At 47.6% G+C, this 23470-nt stretch overlaps 7 protein-coding genes across 7 annotated transcripts; 3 read left to right on the forward strand and 4 right to left on the reverse strand.

Annotated features, from left to right (window-relative positions):
• Positions 1-119: 119 nt before the first annotated feature.
• KUCA_T00005752001 (uncharacterized protein) lies at positions 120-5819 on the forward strand (the record flags this gene model as incomplete). The annotated part of the gene is made up of 2 exons (XM_022602096.1): positions 120-202; positions 281-5819. 2 exons carry the CDS (start codon positions 120-122, stop codon positions 5817-5819), a joined length of 5622 nt encoding a protein of 1873 aa, XP_022461742.1.
• A 322-nt stretch (positions 5820-6141) lies between these two features.
• KUCA_T00005753001 (uncharacterized protein) lies at positions 6142-7575 on the reverse strand (the record flags this gene model as incomplete). The annotated part of the gene is made up of 1 exon (XM_022602107.1): positions 6142-7575. One exon carries the CDS (start codon positions 7573-7575, stop codon positions 6142-6144), a length of 1434 nt encoding a protein of 477 aa, XP_022461743.1.
• A 2170-nt stretch (positions 7576-9745) lies between these two features.
• KUCA_T00005754001 (uncharacterized protein) lies at positions 9746-10716 on the reverse strand (the record flags this gene model as incomplete). The annotated part of the gene is made up of 2 exons (XM_022602118.1): positions 9746-10591; positions 10711-10716. The coding sequence occupies 2 exons, from the start codon at positions 10714-10716 to the stop codon at positions 9746-9748; spliced, it is 852 nt and encodes a 283-aa protein (XP_022461744.1).
• Positions 10717-11441: 725 nt separating this feature from the next.
• KUCA_T00005755001 (uncharacterized protein) lies at positions 11442-16796 on the reverse strand (the record flags this gene model as incomplete). Its single annotated transcript, XM_022602130.1, has 1 exon — positions 11442-16796. The coding sequence occupies one exon, from the start codon at positions 16794-16796 to the stop codon at positions 11442-11444; it is 5355 nt and encodes a 1784-aa protein (XP_022461745.1).
• Positions 16797-17528: 732 nt separating this feature from the next.
• KUCA_T00005756001 (uncharacterized protein) lies at positions 17529-18836 on the reverse strand (the record flags this gene model as incomplete). Its single annotated transcript, XM_022602141.1, has 1 exon — positions 17529-18836. One exon carries the CDS (start codon positions 18834-18836, stop codon positions 17529-17531), a length of 1308 nt encoding a protein of 435 aa, XP_022461746.1.
• Positions 18837-19134: 298 nt separating this feature from the next.
• On the forward strand, positions 19135-19578 carry KUCA_T00005757001 (uncharacterized protein; the record flags this gene model as incomplete). Its single annotated transcript, XM_022602152.1, has 1 exon — positions 19135-19578. One exon carries the CDS (start codon positions 19135-19137, stop codon positions 19576-19578), a length of 444 nt encoding a protein of 147 aa, XP_022461747.1.
• A 1455-nt stretch (positions 19579-21033) lies between these two features.
• KUCA_T00005758001 (uncharacterized protein) lies at positions 21034-23313 on the forward strand (the record flags this gene model as incomplete). Its single annotated transcript, XM_022602163.1, has 1 exon — positions 21034-23313. One exon carries the CDS (start codon positions 21034-21036, stop codon positions 23311-23313), a length of 2280 nt encoding a protein of 759 aa, XP_022461748.1.
• Positions 23314-23470: the final 157 nt, after the last annotated feature.

Below are 23470 nucleotides of genomic sequence, written 5' to 3' on the forward strand. Positions count from 1 at the left end.
AACAGAGAAAATCGCGATGAGATAATACAAACGATTAAAGCTTGCACGTATCCTTAGTCTTCAACGCTTGTTCTCTTTGATTGTCATCTAGACGTTTTTTTGTTTAATTTAATCACAAAATGCGTCCAGAAATCGAACAAGAGCTGTCGCATATTTTGCTGACTGAGCTTTTGGCCTACCAATTTGCGTCTCCAGTGAGATGGTAAGTACCCTGGCTTTTCGTGTGCTCAAAGAGCTCAAAAATCAATGACAAGGAAAACTTTGACTAACGCTCGCCCAGGATTGAAACCCAAGATGTTTTCCTCAAGGATTTCAACACAGAAAGAGTTGTGGAGATTGGACCCTCGCCCACCCTTGCCGGAATGGCCTCTAGAACCATTAAGGCCAAGTACGAGTCTTACGATGCTGCCCTTTCTTTGCAAAGACAGGTCCTGTGTTACTCCAAGGACACCAAGGAGATCTATTACACTCCAGACCCTGTTGATATTGCTCCACCGGCTGCTGAGTCATCCGAGGCCCCAGCTCCAGTTGCAGCTGCCGCTTCTGCTCCGGTCGCGGCTGTCGCTGCTGCTCCAGCTCCAGCTCCAGCTGGCCCAGTAGCTGAAATTCCCGACGAGCCGGTCAAGGCGTCGCTTTTGTTGCACGTTTTGGTTGCGCAGAAGCTCAAGAAGCCACTTGACGGTGTGTCGATGTCCAAGGCCATCAAGGACCTGGTCGGTGGTAAGTCCACAGTCCAGAACGAAATTCTCGGTGACTTGGGTAAAGAATTCGGCTCCACCCCAGAGAAACCAGAAGACACTCCTCTTTCTGAGCTCGCAGACCAATTCCAGGAGACCTTTGCCGGCTCTTTGGGTAAGCAATCTTCTTCTTTGATTGCTAGATTGATGTCTTCCAAGATGCCTGGTGGATTTTCCGTCACCACTGGTAGAAAGTACTTGCAATCGCAGTGGGGCCTGGGTGCCGGAAGACAGGATGGTGTCCTATTGGTCGCCTTAACGATGGAGCCAGCTGCTCGTCTTGGTAGTGAGCCTGAAGCGAAGGCTTTCCTCGACAGTTGTGCTCAGAAATACGCTTCTATTGCTGGTATTTCCCTCACTCAGGTTTCCGCAGGAGGTTCTGCTGGTGGTGCTGGTGGTGCTGTGGTTGATTCTGCTGCCTTGGAGGAGATCACCAAGGAGAACAAGCAGATGGCTCGTCAGCAGCTCGAGGTTTTGGCCAGATACCTCAACTTGGACCTCAAGAAGGGTGACAAGTCTCTTATAAAGGAGAAAGAGGCCTCTCAGGTCTTGCAGGCAGAGTTGGATCTCTGGGCTGAAGAGCATGGTGAGTTCTATGCTTCTGGAATCAAGCCAGTCTTCTCTCCTCTGAAGGCCAGAACTTATGATTCGTACTGGAATTGGGCTCGTCAGGATGCCCTTTCTATGTACTACGATATCATTTTTGGAAAGCTTACCAGTGTTGATCGTGAAACTGTTTCTCAATGTATCCAAATCATGAATCGTGCCAGTCCAACCTTGCTGAAGTTCATGCAATACCACATTGATCACACTCCTCAAGCCAAGGGTGAGACCTATGAATTGGCCAAGAAGCTGGGTCAGCAGCTGATTGACAACTGCCACCAGGTTCTCCACTCAGATCCCGTTTACAAGGATATCTCGTACCCAACCGGACCAAAGACAACTGTCGATGCTAAGGGCAACATCGTCTATGACGAGATCAACAGACCCGCTATCAGAAAGCTGGAACAGTATGTTCACGAGATGGCTGTTGGATGTGATTTGACCAGAGTGCCTCAGCCAACGATTCAGGATGATCTGGCCAGAATCTACAAGGCCATCACCAAACAGGCTTCTGTGGAGACCAAATTAGAGTTCAAAAAGCTGTACTCTGAGCTTTTGGAGTTTGTCGATAAGTCCAAGGAGATTGAGGTTTCTAAGTCTGCTAAGGCTGTTTTGGGCGAGGACTCTCAATCTGTTTCCTCCGAAGAAGATGATGAGATTGCTTCGTTACCAACTACTTCTTCTATCATTGAGCCAGTTTCCTCCATCATCCCTCCGGAAACCATTCCATTCTTGCACATGAAGAAGAAGACCAAGATGGGTGACTGGGTCTACGACAGATCCAGTACTGCTCAGTTCTTGGACGGCCTTGAAAGAGGTGCAGTCAACGGTATCTCGTTTAAGAACAAGTATGTCCTTTTGACTGGAGCTGGTGCTGGTTCCATCGGTGCTGAAGTCTTGCAAGGTCTGATTTCGGGAGGTGCTAAGGTCATTGTCACCACATCGAGATATTCCAAGCAAGTCACTGAATACTACCAGTCGATGTACTCCCGTTATGGTGCTGCTGGCTCGACCGTCATTGTGGTTCCTTTCAACCAGGGTTCCAAGCAAGACGTTGAAGCATTGATTAAGTTCATTTACGACGATGTCAAGCAGGGTGGTCTTGGCTGGGATTTGGATGCCATCATCCCATTTGCTGCTATTCCAGAGCAAGGCATCGAACTTGATGGAATTGGTTCTAAGTCTGAATTAGCTCACAGAATCATGCTCACCAACTTGATGCGCCTTCTCGGTGAGGTCAAGAAGCAAAAGGTTGCCAGAGACATCAACACCCGTCCAGCCCAGGTTGTCTTGCCTCTTTCGCCAAACCACGGAACCTTCGGTTCCGACGGTTTGTACTCAGAGTCCAAGCTCGGTCTTGAAACTTTGTTCAACAGATGGTTTTCCGAATCGTGGGGTCAACAGCTCACCATTTGCGGTGCCATTATTGGCTGGACCAGAGGTACTGGTCTGATGTCTGCTAACAACATCATTGCTCAAGGCATTGAGTCTTTGGGTGTTCGTACTTTCTCCCAGAAGGAGATGGCCTTCAACATCCTGGGTCTTTTGACCAACGAAGTCACTCAAATGTGTCAAGATGCTCCTGTTATGGCTGATCTCAATGGTGGCCTTCATTTCATTGAGAACTTGCGTGAATTCACCAGCAAGTTGAGAACCGATCTCTACGAGACCTCAGATGTCAGAAGGGCTGTTTCACTTGAGTCTTCGATGGACTTCAAGGTTGTCAACGGTGAACAATCTGACTCCCCATACACCAAGGCTCAAATCCAGCCAAGAGCTAACATGCAATTTGATTTCCCAGAACTCAAACCTTACAAGGATGTCAAGGCTGCCTCTCCTGAGTTGGAAGGCCTGTTGGACTTGGAGAGAGTCATTGTGGTTACCGGTTTCTCCGAAGTTGGTCCTTGGGGTAACTCTAGAACCAGATGGGAGATGGAAGCACACGGAGAGTTCTCCCTTGAGGGTTGTCTTGAGATGGCCTGGATCATGGGTTACATCAAGTACCATAATGGTAACTTGAAGGGTAAGCCTTACACCGGATGGGTCGATGCCAAGACTGGCACTCCAGTTGACGATAAGGACATCAAGGCCAAGTATGAGGAGGAGATCCTGGCTCACTCTGGTATCAGATTGATTGAGCCTGAGCTTTTCAATGGATACGATCCAAATAAGAAGGAGCTCATCCAAGAGGTTGTGATCCAACACGATTTGGAGTCATTTGAAACCGACAAGACAACTGCAGAATCGTACAAATACAAGCACGGTGAATTTGTTGAAGTTTTTGAGGTTGAAGGATCCGAGGAGTATTCCGTCAGGTTCTTGAAGGGTGCCAAATTGTACGTTCCAAAAGCCTTGCGCTTTGACCGTCTCGTTGCTGGTCAAATCCCAACCGGTTGGGACGCCAAACGTTACGGTATTGCTGATGATGTTATCTCGCAAGTTGATCCAATCACTCTGTTTGTTTTGGTTTCCACCGTGGAAGCTCTGCTTTCTGCTGGTGTGACTGACCCGTACGAGTTCTACAAGTACGTGCATGTTTCTGAGGTCGGTAACTGTTCTGGTTCCGGTATGGGAGGTGTTACCGCTTTGCGTGGAATGTTCAAGCACCGTTACCAGGACCAACCTGTTCAGAACGATATCCTCCAAGAATCGTTCATCAACACCATGGCTGCGTGGGTTAACATGTTGTTGTTGTCCTCATCTGGTCCAATCAAGACGCCAGTTGGAGCCTGTGCCACTGCCATTGAGTCTGTTGATTCTGGTGTGGAGACTATTTTGTCTGGTAAGGCCAAGATCTGTATTGTAGGTGGATACGACGATTTCCAAGAGGAGGGTTCCTACGAATTCGCCAACATGAACGCCACCTCCAACGCTGTTGATGAGTTTGCGCACGGAAGAACTCCATCTGAGATGTCCCGTCCTGCTACCACCTCGCGTAATGGTTTCATGGAAGCCCAAGGTTCTGGTATTCAAGTCATCATGACTGCTGATCTTGCCCTGAAGATGGGTGTTCCAATCTACGCAATCGTTGCCATGACCGCAACTGCTACCGACAAGATTGGTCGTTCTGTTCCAGCTCCTGGTAAGGGTATTTTGACCACTGCTCGTGAGCACCATGGCGATCTCAAGTACGCAAACCGTACCTCTGACATTAAGTACCGTTCCAGACAGTTGCGTATCCGTCAAAAACAGATCTCGCAATGGACTGAGTCCGAACTTGAGTATCTTAAGGAAGAAGCTGCTTCTTTGAAGGCTACCGACAAAGCTTTCTCTGAGTCGACTTTCTTTGCTGAGCGCTCGGAGCAGATCCAGAGAGAAGCCACTAAGCAGCTCAAGGATGCTCAAAGACAATGGGGTAACGAGTTCTGGAAGAACGATCCAACCATGGCTCCTTTGCGTGGAGCTCTTGCGACTTTCAACCTGACAATTGATGACCTGGGAGTTGCCTCGTTCCACGGAACTTCCACCAAGGCCAACGACAAGAATGAATCTGCTACTGTAGACAAGATGATGAGACACTTGGGCCGTACCGAGGGAAACCCTGTCTTTGGTGTCTTCCAGAAGTTCTTGACTGGTCATCCAAAGGGTGCTGCTGGTGCCTGGATGTTGAACGGAGCTATCCAAATCTTGCAAACTGGTTTGGTTCCTGGTAACAGAAACGCTGATAACGTTGACAAGATTCTTGAGGACTTCGAGTACGTCTTGTTCCCATCCAGAAGTATCCAGACCGATGGAATTAAGGCTGTTTCTGTGACCTCCTTTGGTTTCGGCCAGAAGGGTGGTCAGGCCATTGTCGTTCACCCAGACTATCTGTATGCTGCCTTGAGCGAGCACGAATACTCTGCTTATGCCGCCAAGGTCAACCAGAGATACAAGCGTTCTTACAGATACATGCACAACGCTATCATCAGAAACACTATGTTTGTGGCCAAGGATAAGGCTCCATACTCAGACGAATTGGAGCAGCCAGTCTACTTGGATCCATTGGCACGTGTTGAGGCCGGACGCGATTCCAAGTTGGTCTTCTCTAACAAGGGTGTTCAGAAATCGAGCACTTATGTCAGTGAAACCGCGACTGCCACTGCCAAGGCGTTGTCAGAGGTTGAGTCCAGCGAGAAAGGTGTTGGTGTTGATGTTGAGCTGATTTCTTCGATCAACCTCTCCAATGCCACTTTCGTCGAGCGTAACTTCACTGCTGGTGAGGTTGCCTATTGTGAAAACGCTCCTTCTCCAGCTTCCTCTTTCACTGGAACTTGGTCTGCAAAGGAGGCCGTTTTCAAGGCTCTGCAAGTGGAAAGCAACGGCGCAGGTGCCCCATTGAAGGATATCGAGATTGTCCGCGATGCCAAAGGAGCCCCTCAGGTTGTCTTGGGTGGAGCTGCCAAGGTTGCTGCCGACAAGGCTGGTGTCAAGTCCGTGAAGGTTTCGATCTCGCATAATGATGTTCAAGCCGTTGCAGTTGCGATCAGCCAGTTCTGAGTCAAGACTGTTGAGTTTGTCGTTTTCGTCCTATTCGAGTTAACATAAGCATATTGTTATTTTCAACTGTATCGGTAGTAACGATGAAAGCAAGAGTATATAAAAACAAAATTGTAGCAAATATGAATATCAGGCACTAATAGCAAGAACACTTATAATAGAATACAAACAGCGTAAAGCACAAGGAGAGAAAAAAGAGCGCCGTACGTTTAAACATCCGTCCAAATAGCAAAACCGAAAATAAAACCCAAACAGAGTGACACCAGGATTCATATATCATAGAACAGGGAAATCAGAGAAAGCGATTTCCTTGGAGCTTCCGTCAGACCGCCTTCAGATCCATCAGAACCATGGCAGCCATCTCGTCATCCTTGATTCCGTTCTTGTGATCCGAGGTGTCTACCAGAAGCGGCGTTGGAGGTGTCAAAGCAGAGGCTCTTCTCAAGCTCGCAGCACCTATCGATTCCCAGTCTTCTTCATCCGTCTCCGAATGTGCTCCACTGTTGCTGGCAGAGTACACGTTTTCGGTGGAAGACACCTTGTTGATGGCGATGTTGCTCACCGAATCGTGCATTGTCAGTGGGTCAGTATTTGGTGAAATGTTCGTCCGTAAAAAGGATTGTCTCGAAAGCGAAGAGGCATTGTTGAAAGAAGCCCTTGGCCTTCTTCTAGAGACGATGCTTTCCGGAACAGAAGCGGCATCCAGACCGCCCTCGATTGAGTTGCCGTCCAGAGCGGCCTCAATTGTCTGGCTGTTGAAAGAAGCCCGTGGTTTTCTGGGTTTCATAATACCGCCAAACGAAGGACGGCGATGGGTGGAAGTCACAGAGTTGCTGCGGATATACGATTTGCCATCGGAGTCATCGTTATCAAACGCAAACATGCCTCCGTCTTCCTCGTAGCCATCGCCATCGCCATCGTCGAATTCGAGTCCCTCCTCATCGGACGACGACTCAATGGCTTCATCGAGCGAAATCTGTCTGCCCCTAAAGGAGTTTCTCAGACTCTGGATTGGGTTCAGACTAGGAGAAACCGGCAATTTCGCGTTGTGTGGATCAGTAGCCGGGTTCGTAATAGACTCCCTTCTTGACCACGAATTGGAGGCAGAAGCAGATGCGGAAACCGCAAAAGACATTGCCGAACGTGGAGATACGAGTGAGACGTCGTCAACGTTGGAATGACGTTTCTTGATCGACTTTGGTGCACTTCTGGAGAGCGATTCACCAAAAGACGAGTTCGCAGAAGGAGGGCTAGTCGAAAGCGCCTGTTTCGAGTTTCTTAGTCTAACCTCCTCTTCACTAACTTTGCGGGCTTCCCATTGACCCCAGCCGATCTTCTCAAAAACACACCCGGTGATTGGGTCTCCCAACTCCAAAGCAGAGATGATTAGTCTTCTCTGTTTTGACAGCGACAAACTGGAGAACCCATTGATTTGCGAGGCAAGATGCCCGGTGATGTGTCTTATTGGCAAAGGGCCCTGTTTCAGTAGTAAACCCGCGATTCTGTTCGGGGTGACTCTAGCCGCAGCCGCCAGTCCTTCGGGTGAGGAAGTAGACAACAGAGAGTGAGCCAGTTTCGAATGGTCGTCGCCGGTTGGCGAAGATCTCATCTTTCTCGGTTTCTTCTGGGAAAGCTTATGGGCCTCCGAGGGAATGTGGCCTTCTGGCCCGGGTGAGGTGGATTCCGCAAAGCGTAGAGCCAAATCAGACGTAGTCTCCGGGTCGGCCGAGTAGAAAGTTGGAGATGCCGTGGTCATTGTAATGGAGTCGAAAAATGAGAGGATAGAAAGTGAAAAATTGTTGAACTAGTCAAATTCTCAAACTTCCCGTTTCAGCTGCTTGTTTTGAGAAATATTGGTGGAATTGTGAGTGGTGACAAATCTGTCAACTCGCTAAATTGCCAACTTCAGATCACCAAATCTCAATTTCAACAAAACTAGGAGCTTCAATCAATTTTGCCAATTCACTCAGATGATTGGAAATGGAACTGTAAGCTCTCTGAAATTGTAGTTGAAGAGTAAGGTTCTGATTGGTTGTGATGGTTTTGTCAATTTGTCAACCGCGATTGTCAACTAGTAGTAATCGACTTGCAATTATCAACCAGCCGTAAATTGAAGAATCCAAAAGGAAAAAAAATGATATGCAATCACCAAAGTGTAGTATTCTTCGATGTTCTTCGATGTTATTTCGTCTTTTTCAGTATGTTTGTCCTTTTCCAAACAGAATATCAAGTGTGGATGACGCGCTTAAAACTTCAAAGACGCCAAAATACGTGGAGATAGTAGCCACGTGATCGAGAATGTCTTTGATACTTTGTTTGGCTTAGCAGAGTGAAGTTTCAACGTATTTCTCTTGCTTTGAAGAAGAAAAACAAAGAAGAAAGAAAAAACCACAACACTTCAAACAAGACCTACAACACAGATGACGACTAAGCTTCTCCGGTGCCTCAGTGTGTCCCCATGTGTAGAGGGGCTGGAAACGGATGTCGGAAATGGTTGAGGTCGGTTATATCCGACCGCGATAGGAGCCTCCACCAAGAGACAGAACTACTCCGAAAAAAGTGTGGAACGTGTGGATCAACGTTAGCTATGATGGCAATATAGGAAGAGCAATATTTTTGGGAAGTTGATGAATGGTGGTTTTCAAAAACCATGATCTTCATATGTTTCTCCTCAACCTGAGTAGCAAAAGTTAAATCATCTGTTGGGTCCAATGGTGGCCACGCCAGAGTCCCCCCGTTACCGTCTCAACTGACAATCCTCGATAGCGTTGACTCATGTCCGGATACTATTTTCCGAACAATTTTAACGAAACATGAAACCTTCTGTTTCTCATTCTCCAGTGGAGTTGTTTTTCTGTAAACTGAAACCACGCTATTCTTGAAGACACTGTATTAAAATCCGGCTTGTTGTCTTACTACAAGACAAATGGAAATTTTACAACCGGTCCCCAACCTCTGGAGTCACAATCATATGCTGATCCTCCCATCAACCGGATATCCAACAATAGCATTTCTACTCTCGGAAGCCTGACGTAATCAGTCGTACTTAACCCAATCCGTCTAGAAGAGGCGTGACGTTCTGGGGCAACGCAACTTTCACCGGTAGTCACTCTCCATGACCGCACTTCCAGAAACTTCTAAAAATACCCGGAAACATTTCAAAACGCTTATCCCGGAATGACCCGGTGGGCCCTGTGATGGGGTTTCCAGCATTGATATTGACTTGATGCCCGTAGCATACGTGCCAAGCGAATCCGGGGTGGTTTGACATGTCTCGAGGTTTGGGACAAAAATATTAGCCTTTGCCTTACTGCTTAATTGCCTTAAACTATCTCGTAGTCAGCTGCGATTCCAACTTGTCAATTTCCACACACTCAAACGCAAACCTTCAGCTTGTCAAATCATTTGTCGATATTCATGCGACGGATATGCGCTATTCTTCCGGGGTGGCCGGGGAGTGTGATAATTTTAGCAGTTTGTGGGGTTATACTGGAATTACAATATTTGACAAGGCTTTGTTTAGTAACTCCACATCGGTCTTGATATAGTTTGAAATTTGTCTAAGCTCAGAGGTACATCTTTGTGTATCTGAAATGATTCTCAATAAATCCCCGGTGTTCGATGCATGCGGCTCGAGCTTCACGCGTGTTTAAAGCTGCAGCAAAAAATAACCATAATTCGCCTCAAACCACTATAATAAATTTGATAAAAACTTGAATCTCAGAACACCTCAATGGTTATGCATTACTGCAAAATAATCGTCAAATTTAGAAAGAAAAATTGGCTTCCAACGTCATGGCTGATGAGAAACCGCAAGTACATCTCCTACAGCTATGCTGCAACGTCTACAAGTCATATCAAAGAGCTATTTTTTTATTCCCGAAGGCATTCATACAAGCTCATTCGCTCGTCTGTCACGTCCTCACCTACAAAGCTGGAAAGGCAGCCTCGTTGAGCTTTTGGGCAGGAGCTCTAGTCTCTCTGGACTCACCTCTTGGGGCTCTGGCAGCACCTCTTCCTCTGGCACCGCCTCTGGCACCCTTGGTGGAGTCACCTCTTGGAGGTCTAGACTCTCTTGGAGGTCTAGTGGACTCAGCTCTAGGAGCACCACCTCTGGACGAGCCTCTGGCACCGCCTCTTCCTCTGGTGGCTCCCGATCTTGGAGGTGGAACCTCATCGGCAAAAACAGCATCAAATTCAACAATGTTCTTGACCTTTCTGGCCTTCTCTCTTTGCTTCTTGGAAGCGGTGGCTGGAGCAAACTCCTCTTGTGCCTTGATCTCGGTCTTTTCAGCATCAGTCTCGACTTGGCGAACAGCTCTGGTGGTACCTCCAAGCGATTCCTGCGCGAGCTTCACTTCAGCAAGGTACTCCTCAAGAGACTTGGCTGGAACGGCCTCTTCCTCGGCCTCCTCAGCATCTTCCTCAGCGATCTTTTCGCCGGCAAGCTCGTCGTCAAGTTCATCAGCGTCATCACCCCATCCAGCCTTCTCCTTTCTGGCGGAGTCGGTTTTGCCGGTCTGTTGGCGAGTGAGCTTGGACTTCTGGGTGCGGCGTTCGGTAGAGGCAGGCGCACTAACTTTGTCGTTCTCGTTCTTGACCTTGATAGCGCCTTCGTTACCCTTCAATGGGGCCTTCTTTTTGGCACGGGACTTATCAGCAGATGGAGGAGGAACGTCTGCCTTCTTCGAGGAGGTGGACTTCTTGACCACTTCCTTGGTGGCCAAGAGTTCGGGGCCCTCCTCGTCGTTGCCGAGTAGGACAAAAAGGTTCTAAAAAAGGTTAGTATGTGCAACTTGAGATTTTAATTGGAATTCATGCAAAAACGACCAATTCAGAGAAATTACCTGGCAAGCTTGAGCAAAATGGAACAAAATAGAGCAAAAGTCACATTCATACCATAATATGGACACCCTGTAGTGATATTTTGCCACAACTCAACCTAGACGGGGTTGATATCGATACAAAAGTATGATTGTACGTTTGTGATTCTCCTGGTTCAAAAATTTCACTCTTTGTGACAGAGATTGACCAAAAAAGGCCCCAATTTTCAGCTCCATTCAACCAAGTGGGGAGACGCTCAAGCTTAGATCCCTGCGCCAGCACTTCTTTGAACCGAACAAGCCGTTTTTTTGTCCATAATACGGAAAGCTGAATAAACCAATCTAAATGTGCAATTCACTTACCTTGTTGTTCATATTTGAGTGTTTTAAAGATGTGCTCCAGAACGATAACTGACACTCTCAGTTCAACGTCCAAATTCGATTTTTTCACGAAGCCGGCGAATTGGGAGGCGCACTATAATGTATATATGGTCACGGTGGGGCCTATAGATGTGTAAATTCAAGCACGGCTACAGCATTAGGAGTTGGTGAACTTTTGCGGTTCTAATATAGAACTAATGATATATAAGGGGGTTGAAAGATGGTAAAAAAGGGGTGTAGACAGTCAATAGTACAGAACAGACATTGTGGAACATGTGGCTACCACAGATTGCTCATTTTTCGTCAGCATTGGGTGGTGAGTTCGAGCTTCGTACATATTTGGTAGGCATTATGGCGAAGACAGAATCATATTTGGAGGTTTTGTAGAGAGAGGCTCACATCTTCAAAGCCGACCTCTCTAACTTTCTTCTTTCTTGGACTCCTGACCACTCAAGTAAACGTCACCAACACGAACCAAAAACAGCCTCATGGCAGTCCTCAACTCGGCTGGAAGACTCTTGTCAAACATCTGCATCACTAGGTCATACATAGTGGGTGCGTTCTTGAGGAAATCTTGTTCGTCAAGTTCAACATAACCCTGCAAAATCTCCACGACGACTGGCCTCCAGCTGTTAATGTTTCTCAACTGGGTGACATCCTCCAAAGCAACGTATCTCTCGATGATTCCAGAGCACATTGGGAGCAGCGTGGCCGCAATATGTTCCTTCTGCTTTGGACCAGTTTTCTCCGGGTCTGTGTAGAGTCTGAGCATGATCGCGATGTAGACAGCCGAAGAACTCGTCTCCTGCTTCAGCAAGTTGGGCAACCTCTCGATGATGCCGGCATTCCATAGGCGAACACGCAAGTTGTAGTCATCATTGAATTCGCGCGCAAACCGGTAGCTTCTTTCCAACAATCCGGCCAATCTGATCAGGTTGTCCACTGGGATTGTCTCGTAGAGCTCGCCGTCCTCAAAGAGTTCTGCCAAAGTCTCGATCATAAGTAACTGTAACACACACTTCACGACAATCGTAGACTTCTCCTTGGTCTTCTGAAGACGTTCTTCTTCCTGGGCAGATTGCTTTTGCGAGTTGTATGCTGGTGATGATACATTCATCTCCTCGGCACTGAAATCAAGCCCGTTCTCAGCCTCGGAAGCTGACGCTTCAACATTTTCGGAACCTGCCTCAACAGCCAGTGCCGGAACTGTTCCATTATTCAATGGGTCAGCCTTGAACAACTCTTTTGCAGTCGTGTGCTCAAACAACTCATCAAAAGACCCGTTGATCTTATCCCAATGGTCCTGAGTGAACTTTCCCATGTTTTGAGTGATCAATTGTTGTAAGCACGATCTGCCAATCCGGGCAATGGTGTCGTTTTCCTGGCAAATACATGAAACCAGTAGCTTCAAATACCCATCAATCATCCGATTCAAAGTGTCGAAGTAATGAGCAAAGAGAGCTATCATATTTCTCAAAGCCTGGATCAGGGTGGTCGATAACCAAACCGACATGTCATCTTGACTGTCGAATTGGTTAATCTCCCAGTGAGTGGAAAGGACCCCAAAGATAGGAAAGAGGAGCAAATTGCATATTTTGTCCCAAAATTCAGGCTGGAAATGGCCTCCATATTGGACTAAGGTGTCAAACATGAAATTCAGTGCTCTAGAACGAACCTCCAGGTCGTCTCCAGTCATGATGACGTCGTGGAAACTAAATAGAACTGGGAACCACATTTTGTCAAGGAAGTCTTCGGTGACGAAGATCACGCCATTCTTATCATCCCCGTCGTTTGAGGTTCTTTTTTCGTCTGACACGGCAGTCTTCCCAGGCAAAGTTAACCCTACCACTTTTTTCACCAGCCTCTTCAGCTCCTGAAGTGCCTGCAACGAGGTCTTCTGGAACCGCTGGTTCTTCGCAAACTCGGTCAAACATACCACTAAATTTGTAAAAGCACCCTGGTTGAAAACAGAGTCAAAATGGTGATTGGTGATGTCACTCGCGAATCCAAATCCCTTGGTCACAAGACCTTCGTCAGTGAGCTTGGCATCATCTGTTAGAATATCAAAAACGGTGACCCATCCTGACCTCACTTGGTCGCCTCTCTTTTGAACCAAATACTGGACACAGTCGAGTACCATATCCTTCACAGAAATCTCCTGGTTGTTGGCAATTATGTATTCAAAGGGCTTCAAGAACTCCTTTTGAAACTTGAAATGCGACAATTCGTCCAGCTCGAAGAACCGTTGCGAAAGCTGTCTTAGTGAGTCTAAAGCAAAGAAGGCAACGCGAATGTTCGAATGACATCCAAACCTGTTGAACTTTTCACCCATAACAGCCCAGATTGCAGACCATTGAACACGAATACGTCCCATGTTGTAGTAGCAAACGTCCACCATCTTCTGGAGCGAGAACATTCTCGGATGTTCGCTCTGTCCCGAAGATTCGATCTCTTCCCATGCCACATCCGTCAGAGCCTGGACAAAATCAGTGATTCCATCACCAACTATGTCGGAACTATGTGTAAAAACCTTATCCATTGCCACGTCCAAGTTGGTGGACACAATCATGGACAGGATCTCTGGATTCAACTTCTGGTTCTGGTGGTGGTGGTACGCCTGCTCAGCTAATGTGGATTTCTTTGTACCGATACTTGCAAGAGCGGCAAAGAAACCATTTTGCTGAGACGATCTCGAACTGTCCACTGAATCTCTGTTTGCTACGCGTGCATTGGCCACATCGGGAACAACTCCGGAATCCACTCCAGTAGCTAGCAGTTTCAACCTTTCCATCTGCGAAATCGACACCAAAACATCTTTCCAGGACGATTTCAAAGCATGGCCCTCGGAAACTGCAACCTCGAGCATCACATACATCGCACTCAGGTTCTTGGGCTTGAGTTCCTCAGGGTTGGAAAGATTAGAAAACTGCACAATCGCCCCAATGAACGAAGCCCGAGCGTAATCAAGCTCAAACAAACACGCCAAGTGGACAGAAATCCTAATTCCTTCCAATAACAGTTTCGCGGTATCCTCATCGTCGTACTCCTTGAAAGGAGGAGTCAATCCAGCCAGAATTGACATCCACAGCGTGTCAAACATCGACCTCACATGGTCCACGTTGTTGGTCGCCACGTAGTATACCGTCCGGGATGAGTCCTTGGACAGTTTACCAATGGTTCTCACCAATTGCTCGGTCTTCGAAGACATCTCGCGCGAAGCCTGCATGTACATCTCGCGACTGATATTCCTTCCCCCAAAGAAAAAGCCCTGCTGTGTGGGTTGGACATCACCTGAAATCAACGCGGCATGCTGTTCACTTTGTAGTTTGATCTCGTGATGCTGGATTTCGTCGAATATTTGCACTAGGAATTCCTGTGGAAGATTCTGACCGTCATCTATACCGCTGTTGTTCTTGATAAAGTCATCCACAGTCATACGTTTGCGCACCTGTGCCGAATGCTGGTCAGTATTCAGCATTATCACCGAGTAAGCGAGCACATAGGCTGTATCGGCATTTGCGAAAACAGTGGGGTTCCCGCTCACGTAACGTTCAGCGAATTTCAACATGAACCTGTCAATTTTCTGAGCTTCTCCAGGCAATCTGAAAGCCTGTAAAAAGGTTCTCATGGCACTCACAAACGGCGTATTGGTAAATACCATCTCGTCTATAAAGGCGTGCATCGTTGCAATGTTCAACTCGTCTCCTTCGCCCAGAAATTCTCCAATTACCTGTTTGTCTAGTCCATCAGTAGTGAGCAGGAAATGAGCAATATCCTTTGGTTCTTTTGATGCAATGAAACCCTTGTCCACAAGTCTCTGGAGTCCACGCTTAGGCTTGAAATTGAACTCGCGAATGCCCTCCAAAAGTTGTGTTTTGCGCTGTTTCTGGGTCTCAAATTGCGCAGGCTCGTCTTCCTCGGCCACAAACGAGTCTTCTTGCAAGGATGGCGTTGAAACTGATCCATTTGTGTGCGATCTCGGTCTTTTCAACAAAGAATCGTCGTCTGCCCACAAAGAAAGCGACCGCAAAACACCCACAAGACACTCAATGGAGTTCATTTTAAGTGCATATTCCACGGGGAAGTTCAGGTTTGCATCTGGGTCGGGTGGATGACCACCCAGTTTTCCAATAGAGAGCATAGGCAACTGTGAAAGGTTGTAGGTCGCAAGTGGTCTTGTAAGATTCTCACGATAGCCAATCTTCTGAGTTGGAGTTACGTCGATCCTAGTCAGAGCCAGTTTGGTCAAGTAATCGATTAATGATTCGCAAATGTTGGGCATCGTTGCATCACAGTCGTAGTTCAAGAAGAACTCCACCAGAGCACGAGGCGTTTCGCTTAGTCGCTTGATGATCGAGAGCAAATAGCGCTTCTGGTGGGCCGTAGAAGTCTTCATTTCAGCCACGGGGAAGTAGATCTCGTCCCAAAAGACAGGGATCTCACGCTTGAACTCAGATCTTAGCTGGGATATCATAAACCAGAAAATCTCCAGAGATATCTCAAATACAGGTGCCAGCGCCGACGCCGCGTTGCCTGACAGAGTGAGACAGAGGTACTGGCGGATGGCATCGAGAAGACTTGTCTCATTGTTGTTGGAAGAGATGACTGCACCGCGGTCCATGAAGCAATCGATGTGATTTTTGAGTATCAGATGAATGATATGAAGTGACAATAACTTGGAGCGAATCGCGTGCGATCTCATATCCAAAGCGTCATTGTCTATGGGCTTCACTGACAGTTTACTCATCGCACGGAACAGAAGAAATGCATCTTTGACGGCGATTTCACTGGCATCGTTGGTAGAGATCTCAGCCAGCTTGAGTTCGTTAATGTTTTCCATGTTCGAAAGGGTCAACTTGGGTTGGGAAGTGGCCTCGGAATTGGCCTCAGAAACCTTGGTTTGTGACTCTCCAACCTCGACAATACTTGCATTACGAGAAATTTCGCTCCTCTCAGCTCTCACAGTTACCACACGCTCAAATACGATGTTCACGACCTGGGTCAACGTGGCCTGCGCAATTCCTTGGTTTATGGGTGACAAAGACAGTAGGAAAATGTTGTAGATCTGTCTGACAGCGGTCAAAAGTGTGGATCCATGAGCAGGCATAGATTCATTAAGTATGGCTGCCATCAGCACGCGAATCACCTGCAATTCTACTTTCTCGTCGGTGCCCTCGCCCTCGAAGCAGTCAGCAATTGTGGCAATTGCAGCATCAATTAGAGGAATTCGGTCTGTTCCAGGGCTTAATGCCGCTGATCCTGTCTCCATGTCCGCATCGACCACATATTTTGCCTGTCGCTTCGTGCTCACCACCACCTCGGATGGATCGTCAAACACGTTGAACGTGAACAGTTTGCTTAGACAGTCCAGTGCAATTATCTTAGCCTCGACAATATCAGTGGCGCAAGCCAATCGCAATGGTTCAAATATCGTAGCATTATCAGGCAATTCCGGCTCATTCAGCTTGCTCAAAGCAGCTTGGCATGACTTCACGAGCTCGGAATGCTTCTTTGTAACCTCTTTGATGGCCGCTATTGACTCGAGCGATACCTTGATAAAGTTTGTGGTGGCCCCTCCCATCCGAGGGCCAGCTTTTGTGGCTGATCGGGTTTTGGTGCTTCCATTGGTGCTTCCGTTGGTGCTTCCGTTGGCAGCTCCGTTTGTTTTGGTGACCACAATAGGCGGAACCGACTGTTCCAAGCTTTCTCGTATATCCGAGCCTTCTCCATTCGGCTCAGTCGGTAACTCTACCGGATCGGTTGCTATATCCATCACAAGATTGGGGGTAATCTGGTCAAACTTGAGCTGAATTGACGTACTTTACCGCGTATGAGCTGTCAGTGGCTTAGCGAACTCTAATAAACAAACCAGTCGCGATCCTGCAATCTAGCCAATAAAGACTTGTCAATTGGGTCCAAGTAGCGGGGTTCACGCCGAATACAAAAACTTTGGTGCTAAAAAGAGAATCACCTTTGGAAGAGTTGTGATGAAGGATCAAGACAAGGATCTTCGACAAAGGGGAGGTAGTGCAAAACACAATGTAGTGTGTGGGTAAATTTTGATTCTGATAGGGGTTTCAGAATATTGAGATCTGGAAATATATTCACACAGGTACGATGTGACATATGTTGAGGGTATGAGTATCGGGATATGCGGTTTTCAGTAGGGTTCACTTAACTTAGAGCGTGTGAAGGTTGGCGGAGCAGTCTGGAGGCTTAGACATTTGTTAATTGAGGCTTAACGATGGTTGATCACTATGGATGCTTAACTAGGGTTGACCAAGAGGGCACAGGACATGACCAAACATGAAAAGACCTCAAACACCCAACACTATATGCTACACATTTTATGAGTACTCTTGTTCTCTTGCCCTCAGCACTCAAATCTCTTATTCACGTCCAAACACGAGAAATGGCCCGTGAGTTAACCTACATGCAAGTTCACATACCGATCTAATTGCGCTTTATACATGTCTATATCTCCTTAAGTTCTCGTTACCGTTTCTCACCAGGATCTGCCCTTCACTTCCTTCAATTCCTCCTGAGTCATCACTTTACCGTTTGTAAAATAACCAGCAGCAATCTTAGCATCAATCTCCACACGTGAATCTGGTGGGATCATCGAATCTGGTATAGGAACCCGTTCCCTGATTTCAATTCCCTGCTCCACAATGGCATCGTACTTCATGTTGGACATTGAAAGCATTCTATCGATCTTCTTGATTCCCAAAAAGTGCAAAATATCAGGCATCAATGCCTGGAACCGCATGTCCTTGACTCCAGCAATGCACTCGGTTCTGTGAAAATACTCGGCAGCAGTATCACCACCACGCTTACGAGCGTTGTAGACGAGATATTTGGTAACCTCTCCCAAAGCACGGCCCTCCTTTCTGAAATATACAACCACTCCAGAACCACCTTGTTGGGCCTGTTTGGCTGCCTCGACAATTCCGAACATCAGGTAAGGTCTGCATGTGCAGATATCTGAGCCAAAGACGTCTGAACCAGAACACTCGTCATGAATACGCAGGGCTAGCTTCGAAGATGGATCGGAAACCTTGGCGGGGTCTCCAAAGATGTAAACGGTGAGTCCACCGATAGGAGGAAGGAATACCTTAATGTCAGGTCTGGTTATCAGCTCTGGATACATTCCGTTGGTATCTTCAAAGAGGCTCTTCCTAAGTGCGGCTTCAGAGATGTCGAATCTCGAGGCAATTCCAGGAAGGTACCATACCGGGTCGACTGCCAATTTCGTGCAGTTCAAATCACCCATTTGGTTTATAACAACGTCACCGTCAACTGGTAAATTTCCCGAGGCCACTTCGTCGCGCAGGTCGCCCAATTGCAGGTGGGCCTTGGTGATGGAGATGGTGGGCCGGACCTCAACGTCCGAGTCCGCAAACAACCAGGGAGCCAGGTGTCCAAAGGGGTCCATGGCCACGATTTTGGACGGATCGGACCATTGTGGCTGTTGAGGAAAGTTTACTGGAGGCTCAGCATTGGTATAGTCGGGGACGTGGTCTGGGTCGAGCTGCTTGGAAGCCACTGCTAGCGCGCGGTAGATGGAGTAAGGTCCAGCGTGAGCGCCAATTGCGTTGTGGCAACACAACCCGTTTCCCCTTTTAGTTGCAATAATTGGTCCACGAACAGCTGGGTCCGCAGATCCCCAATTAACAGGAACAGGATCCATCTTGGGGTCGTTGGAGTAGGTGGTTAGTGGGACCGAGCCAAACAAGCTCTCGAGCGAGAGGTCGGTCTTTTTCTCGTTCACCACCTTGAGGTGAACGTGTGGCGTTTTTATTGTGGTAGTCATCGAGAGAGGAATTGTTATACTATAAGAAAGTGAGTGAGAACAACCACTGAACCCAGCGGTTTGTGTCTATATTTATAGAGTGGATTGGCAGGAAAGATAAGCAGCCGAATTGAGCCGCAGGATTCAATGTCCGGCGGAATCCGGCGGAGATAGTGGGCGATCAGATGAGCCCCACAAAAAGCAGTAATCACACGAAGTTGGCAGCAGACAACGTTCCGGAAACTCAATGTCTGGGCGCCGAACATGAATTGTTGAAGTGGCAAGGCCTGGGCCTTTGGTGGGGTGAGGAGGGTGGCATATGAACGAAAGCAAGTGCAATTCGAGGAAGCTCGAAAGAACTTGGTTGCTGTTGCTACGGGTAGATTGCTGTTGGAAGTGTATAAAAAGGCCTGATAGTTACTATATCTATGGCACAAACTCAGGTGATATTTCAACTCATTTGAGAAAGTCAATTTTATCAAATAGTTATTTTATCTTACAATGTCAGACGCCGGACGCAAGAACTTTGGAGACAAGGCCTCAGAGGCCATCAAGCCAGACTCCCAGAAGAGCTACATGGAGCAGGGAAAAGAAGCCATGTCTGACTACATGGATAAGGGCGCTGGAAAGGCTCAACCAGACCAAGACAAGGGAATGGCTCAGAAGCTTTCTGATGTCTTTGGTGACCAAAAGAAGTGAAGAAAGTGTGTCAGTTCTGTTTGACAGTTATTTGACAGTTAAATGCATGGCAGAGTTTAGTTAGGTCATGAATATCTAGTTAGTTCAAAAATGGTTTTCTTTAAAAAGCGGTAAATTGTATTGCGGTTGCAATTGTAAAGACGTTGTTTACAACGAATTATAACAATAATAATTGCTAGACCGTCAATAGTAGTCTTAAGTGTCGACCCATATACACAGCATGGCTTGCTGGTATTTCGGCCAAAATGACGTCTTCACGTCCCTTTCGGCAATCAAGCCGAGAGAAAACTACATCACCACGCCAAGCGTGCGAACTCGATTAAAAATGACCTCAATCTCGTCCAATCCGACAGATCTACTCCTTGGCTTCTTCGCCAAGTGTCATCAACGGTTAAACCCCACGTGAACCTTCCACAAATAATCGTTTGAAACACTCACTGAAACTCTCTGTCTACGGTCGTGCGCCGCTAAAACGTAACTATGACGTAGCCGTAGGGTAACCCCGTCAAAGCGGAGACAAGCAGCCACACAAATCGCCGATGGAATGGTTTGGAAGGCTTTCGAGGAGGGCTAGAGAAGAGAACAAGCGAATCATGAAGCAAAGGTGACACCCGCAATAGAACGAAATATGCCATTATAACTAGATAATGCGTGGTTTCCAGCGTTTATATACTCAATTCCAAAAAATTTAACCAATTCGCCCCCTTTTAAACCCGTTTTCTTGTCCATTTCTCAAGTCTTTAACTCTTAATTTTCCTCAAAAGATCCGGCAAAAACGGCGAAACCCCAATGCAACTGTGTGGGTGTTGTAGTTTGCATATTCGCTTGTTTCAATTCCTTGTCTTGGTCTTTTCCTCTCTCCTTCTTCCCATCGCACTCTTCCTGCATTTCCTTTCCCTCACAAAAACTTTACCCAAAGCTTTTCCATTCTGCCTGCTGCTTGCCGCACTGCCATCAGTCTGAATCGGGGATCTTAACCGCATTCCCACCAACACTACCCCTGGGAGCTTTTGATCCAACACAAGACGCACAAATTTTGAAGGGCTTGTTGAGTCTACAGTACTTGTTTAATTTAGTGGTTGACTTTTTGCTCTGCTGGTCCACCTGACGTTTCTGTCTTGTTTATTTCGTTCTAACTGGGCTTTTTTGTCCGGGGTGCCTTTTTGCAGCTTACTCATCAGTTCGGTGACTCCTGAGTCTCCCGACCCAGTCTTGTTTTTAAATCTGAGATCTGGATTCGTTTTGAGTGTCTTTGCTGTTGCTTTTTCATTTTGTCGTCGGAAGCCTTTCTGTTTTTAGTGGTTTTGATCTGGTTCTACTGCACCACTTCTCTTGCACCGCTTCTCTTTCAGATTTGATTCCTGCCTTTTGAAATCTTGCATTATCTGCTGATCTTACTTCTGGATCTCTTGGCCTGTTGCTGGTCTGTTGAATTTTCGTTCAAAAATCCTCTCTCCTGGCTTGTTTCTTGACCTCTTGCTGCCCTCCTTGCTTGCATGCACTAAACTGATCTTCCGCAATGGCCCAGGCTCAGATGCTCTACTCGGCAAACGATTCCTTTGACACCACAGAAAGTCCCCCTCGCCTGCAGAGTCTTAAACGTCATACCTCCTCTGCACCTGCATTTTATTCCAACAAATCCATCAAAAGCATCACTTCCAACATTACATCCTCACTCCGCAAAACACTGTCCATCTCCAAGCAAAAGACCACTGACCGGCCCGTGCTGCGGATCTCGCCGCCATCTGCGGACGGCTCTGTCACAGTCTCATCAGCTCCTACCGTGGATGTAACGGAACTTGCCGACGACACCGACACCACCTACGGCGATGACGATTCATTCTCCGATTCCGATTCTGAGGATGAAGAGAAACTCAAGCGTGAGGAGGATGCCAAAGACTACTGCGAAGGTGGATACCATCCCACATACATCAACGAGCGCTATGGCCCTGACAAACGTTACATAATCGTGCGCAAACTCGGTTGGGGTCACTTCTCTACAGTGTGGCTGGCTTTCGACTCCGTTCATTCGCGCCATGTTGCGATAAAGATTGTTCGCTCTTCAAAGAACTATCATGAGGCTGCCATAGACGAGATCCGCATTCTCGAAAAGGTTCGTGACGGGCCTGATTCTCATCCTGGTAAAAACCATGTTGTTCAGCTGCTCGACAGCTTCATTCACACGGGCCCTAATGGTGACCACGTTTGTATGGTTTTCGAGGTCTTAGGTGAGAACATGCTTAGTTTGCTACTACGCTATAAGGCCTTCTCGAAAGAACGCACTGCTGAACTCAAATCTTCGTCTCGTTCCGTCTCGTCTCTGGACTCGACCAGAGACTTGCTCTTACTGAAAGAATCTTTTGGTGGCCTCCCACTCACGCTCGTGAAGCAGATCACCAAACAGCTGCTTCTTGCACTCGACTATATGCACCGCGAGTGCGGTCTTGTACACACAGATCTCAAACCGGAGAACGTTCTTGTTGAGATCCATGACGTTGAAAAGCTGATGAAAATTCTCGAACGCGAGAGAAAGGACAAGTTGGCGCAACGCCGTCTCACCTCCCGCAACTCCGATGCTTCGATATCGGAAAGTGTTTACTCTTCTGTCAGGACCCCAGTCCGCGCTGCCAACGCTGTCCATGCATCTGTACCCTCGCCATTGGTAAGAAATGCTTCTGGCCCCTCTATCCCTCAACCGCCACCGCCGGTGTTTCAGCGCTCAAGATCTCACACGGTTCGCGTTCCTTGTTCGCCGGTGCGGTGCTCCAAGCCACTGACTTCTCCGGTGCCATCACAATCTGGAATCGACTCCTTCTTCAGGTCTTTCTCGTTTTCGACCAATTCCTCATCTGCAAGTATAGCAGGAATGGCAGGTGTTTCTACGATCCAAGGTGGTGTTGTCGACCCTGCTTATTCGATGTCTACAGCAGCAAAGCCTGAAAAGCTTGGTCTCAGCCCGAGAAGCGTACCACCTACGTGTGTTCCGCGGTCACCGCAACTAGTCATGGATGGAAAAAACGTGATTCCTGAAGAGCAAGAAGACGAGTTTGTGGATGCGAGATCCGAAGCTTCCAGTGTGGCTCCTCCTGTTCGCAGGTTCTCAGTGTTGAACCTCGACACTACTACTGCAGCGTCTTCTCATGCCCCTGTTACCGCAGCTGCTGCCAGCGAGAATGGCTCCGTAATATCGATGGGGGAGTTTGAGGGCGTGATCTCAGTCAAAATCGCCGATCTTGGTAACTCCTGCTGGACAAACCTTCACTACACCAACGATATCCAGACGCGACAATACCGTGCTCCCGAGGTAATCCTCGGTGGCGAATGGGGGTGTTCGACCGATATTTGGTCAGCCGCCTGTCTCGCCTTTGAGTTAGTGACCGGCGACTTTCTATTTGATCCAAAGGCTGGTGAACCTTACTCAAAGGACGATGATCATCTCGCACAGATAATCGAGCTTCTGGAAGAGTGGCCCTCGAAGGATTGGCTGCGTTCTTGCAAGCACGCCAGGCGATTTTTCGATCGTTCTCTGTCCCAATTCCGCAACATTGGCAAACTTAAGTACTGGACGCTCGACCGTGTGCTTGTCGAAAAGTACCACATGTCTTCGGAGACTGCCGTTTTAATTTCTGAGTTCCTTGGCGAGATGCTACAAATTGAGCCTAGCCGGCGGCATGATGCCGGTGGTTTGAGCAACCACCCATGGTTGGTGGATTGCAACGTTGACGAGCACATTGCCCGCGATGTTGGTTCAAAGGGGCAGGACATTCCCGGTTGGTGTGCCGAGGTTGATGCTGAGTAGGAGAGTTTGGAAGGTATACAAGCCGTTCCAACCTTCACATCTACAGATCGCCTTCGTGTAGCCAGGCCAACGATTTTTGTTTTTTTTTTCGTATCTCTAGTGCGTTGATTTACCGTTTTCCCCAGCATATAGGAGCGTTTACTCTGTTACTTTACTC

The sequence above is a fragment of the Kuraishia capsulata genome, genomic scaffold, assembly GCF_000576695.1.
Source record: "Kuraishia capsulata CBS 1993 genomic scaffold, Kuraishia_capsulata_scaffold_7, whole genome shotgun sequence".
NCBI classification, from domain to species: Eukaryota; Fungi; Ascomycota; class Pichiomycetes; order Pichiales; family Pichiaceae; genus Kuraishia; species Kuraishia capsulata.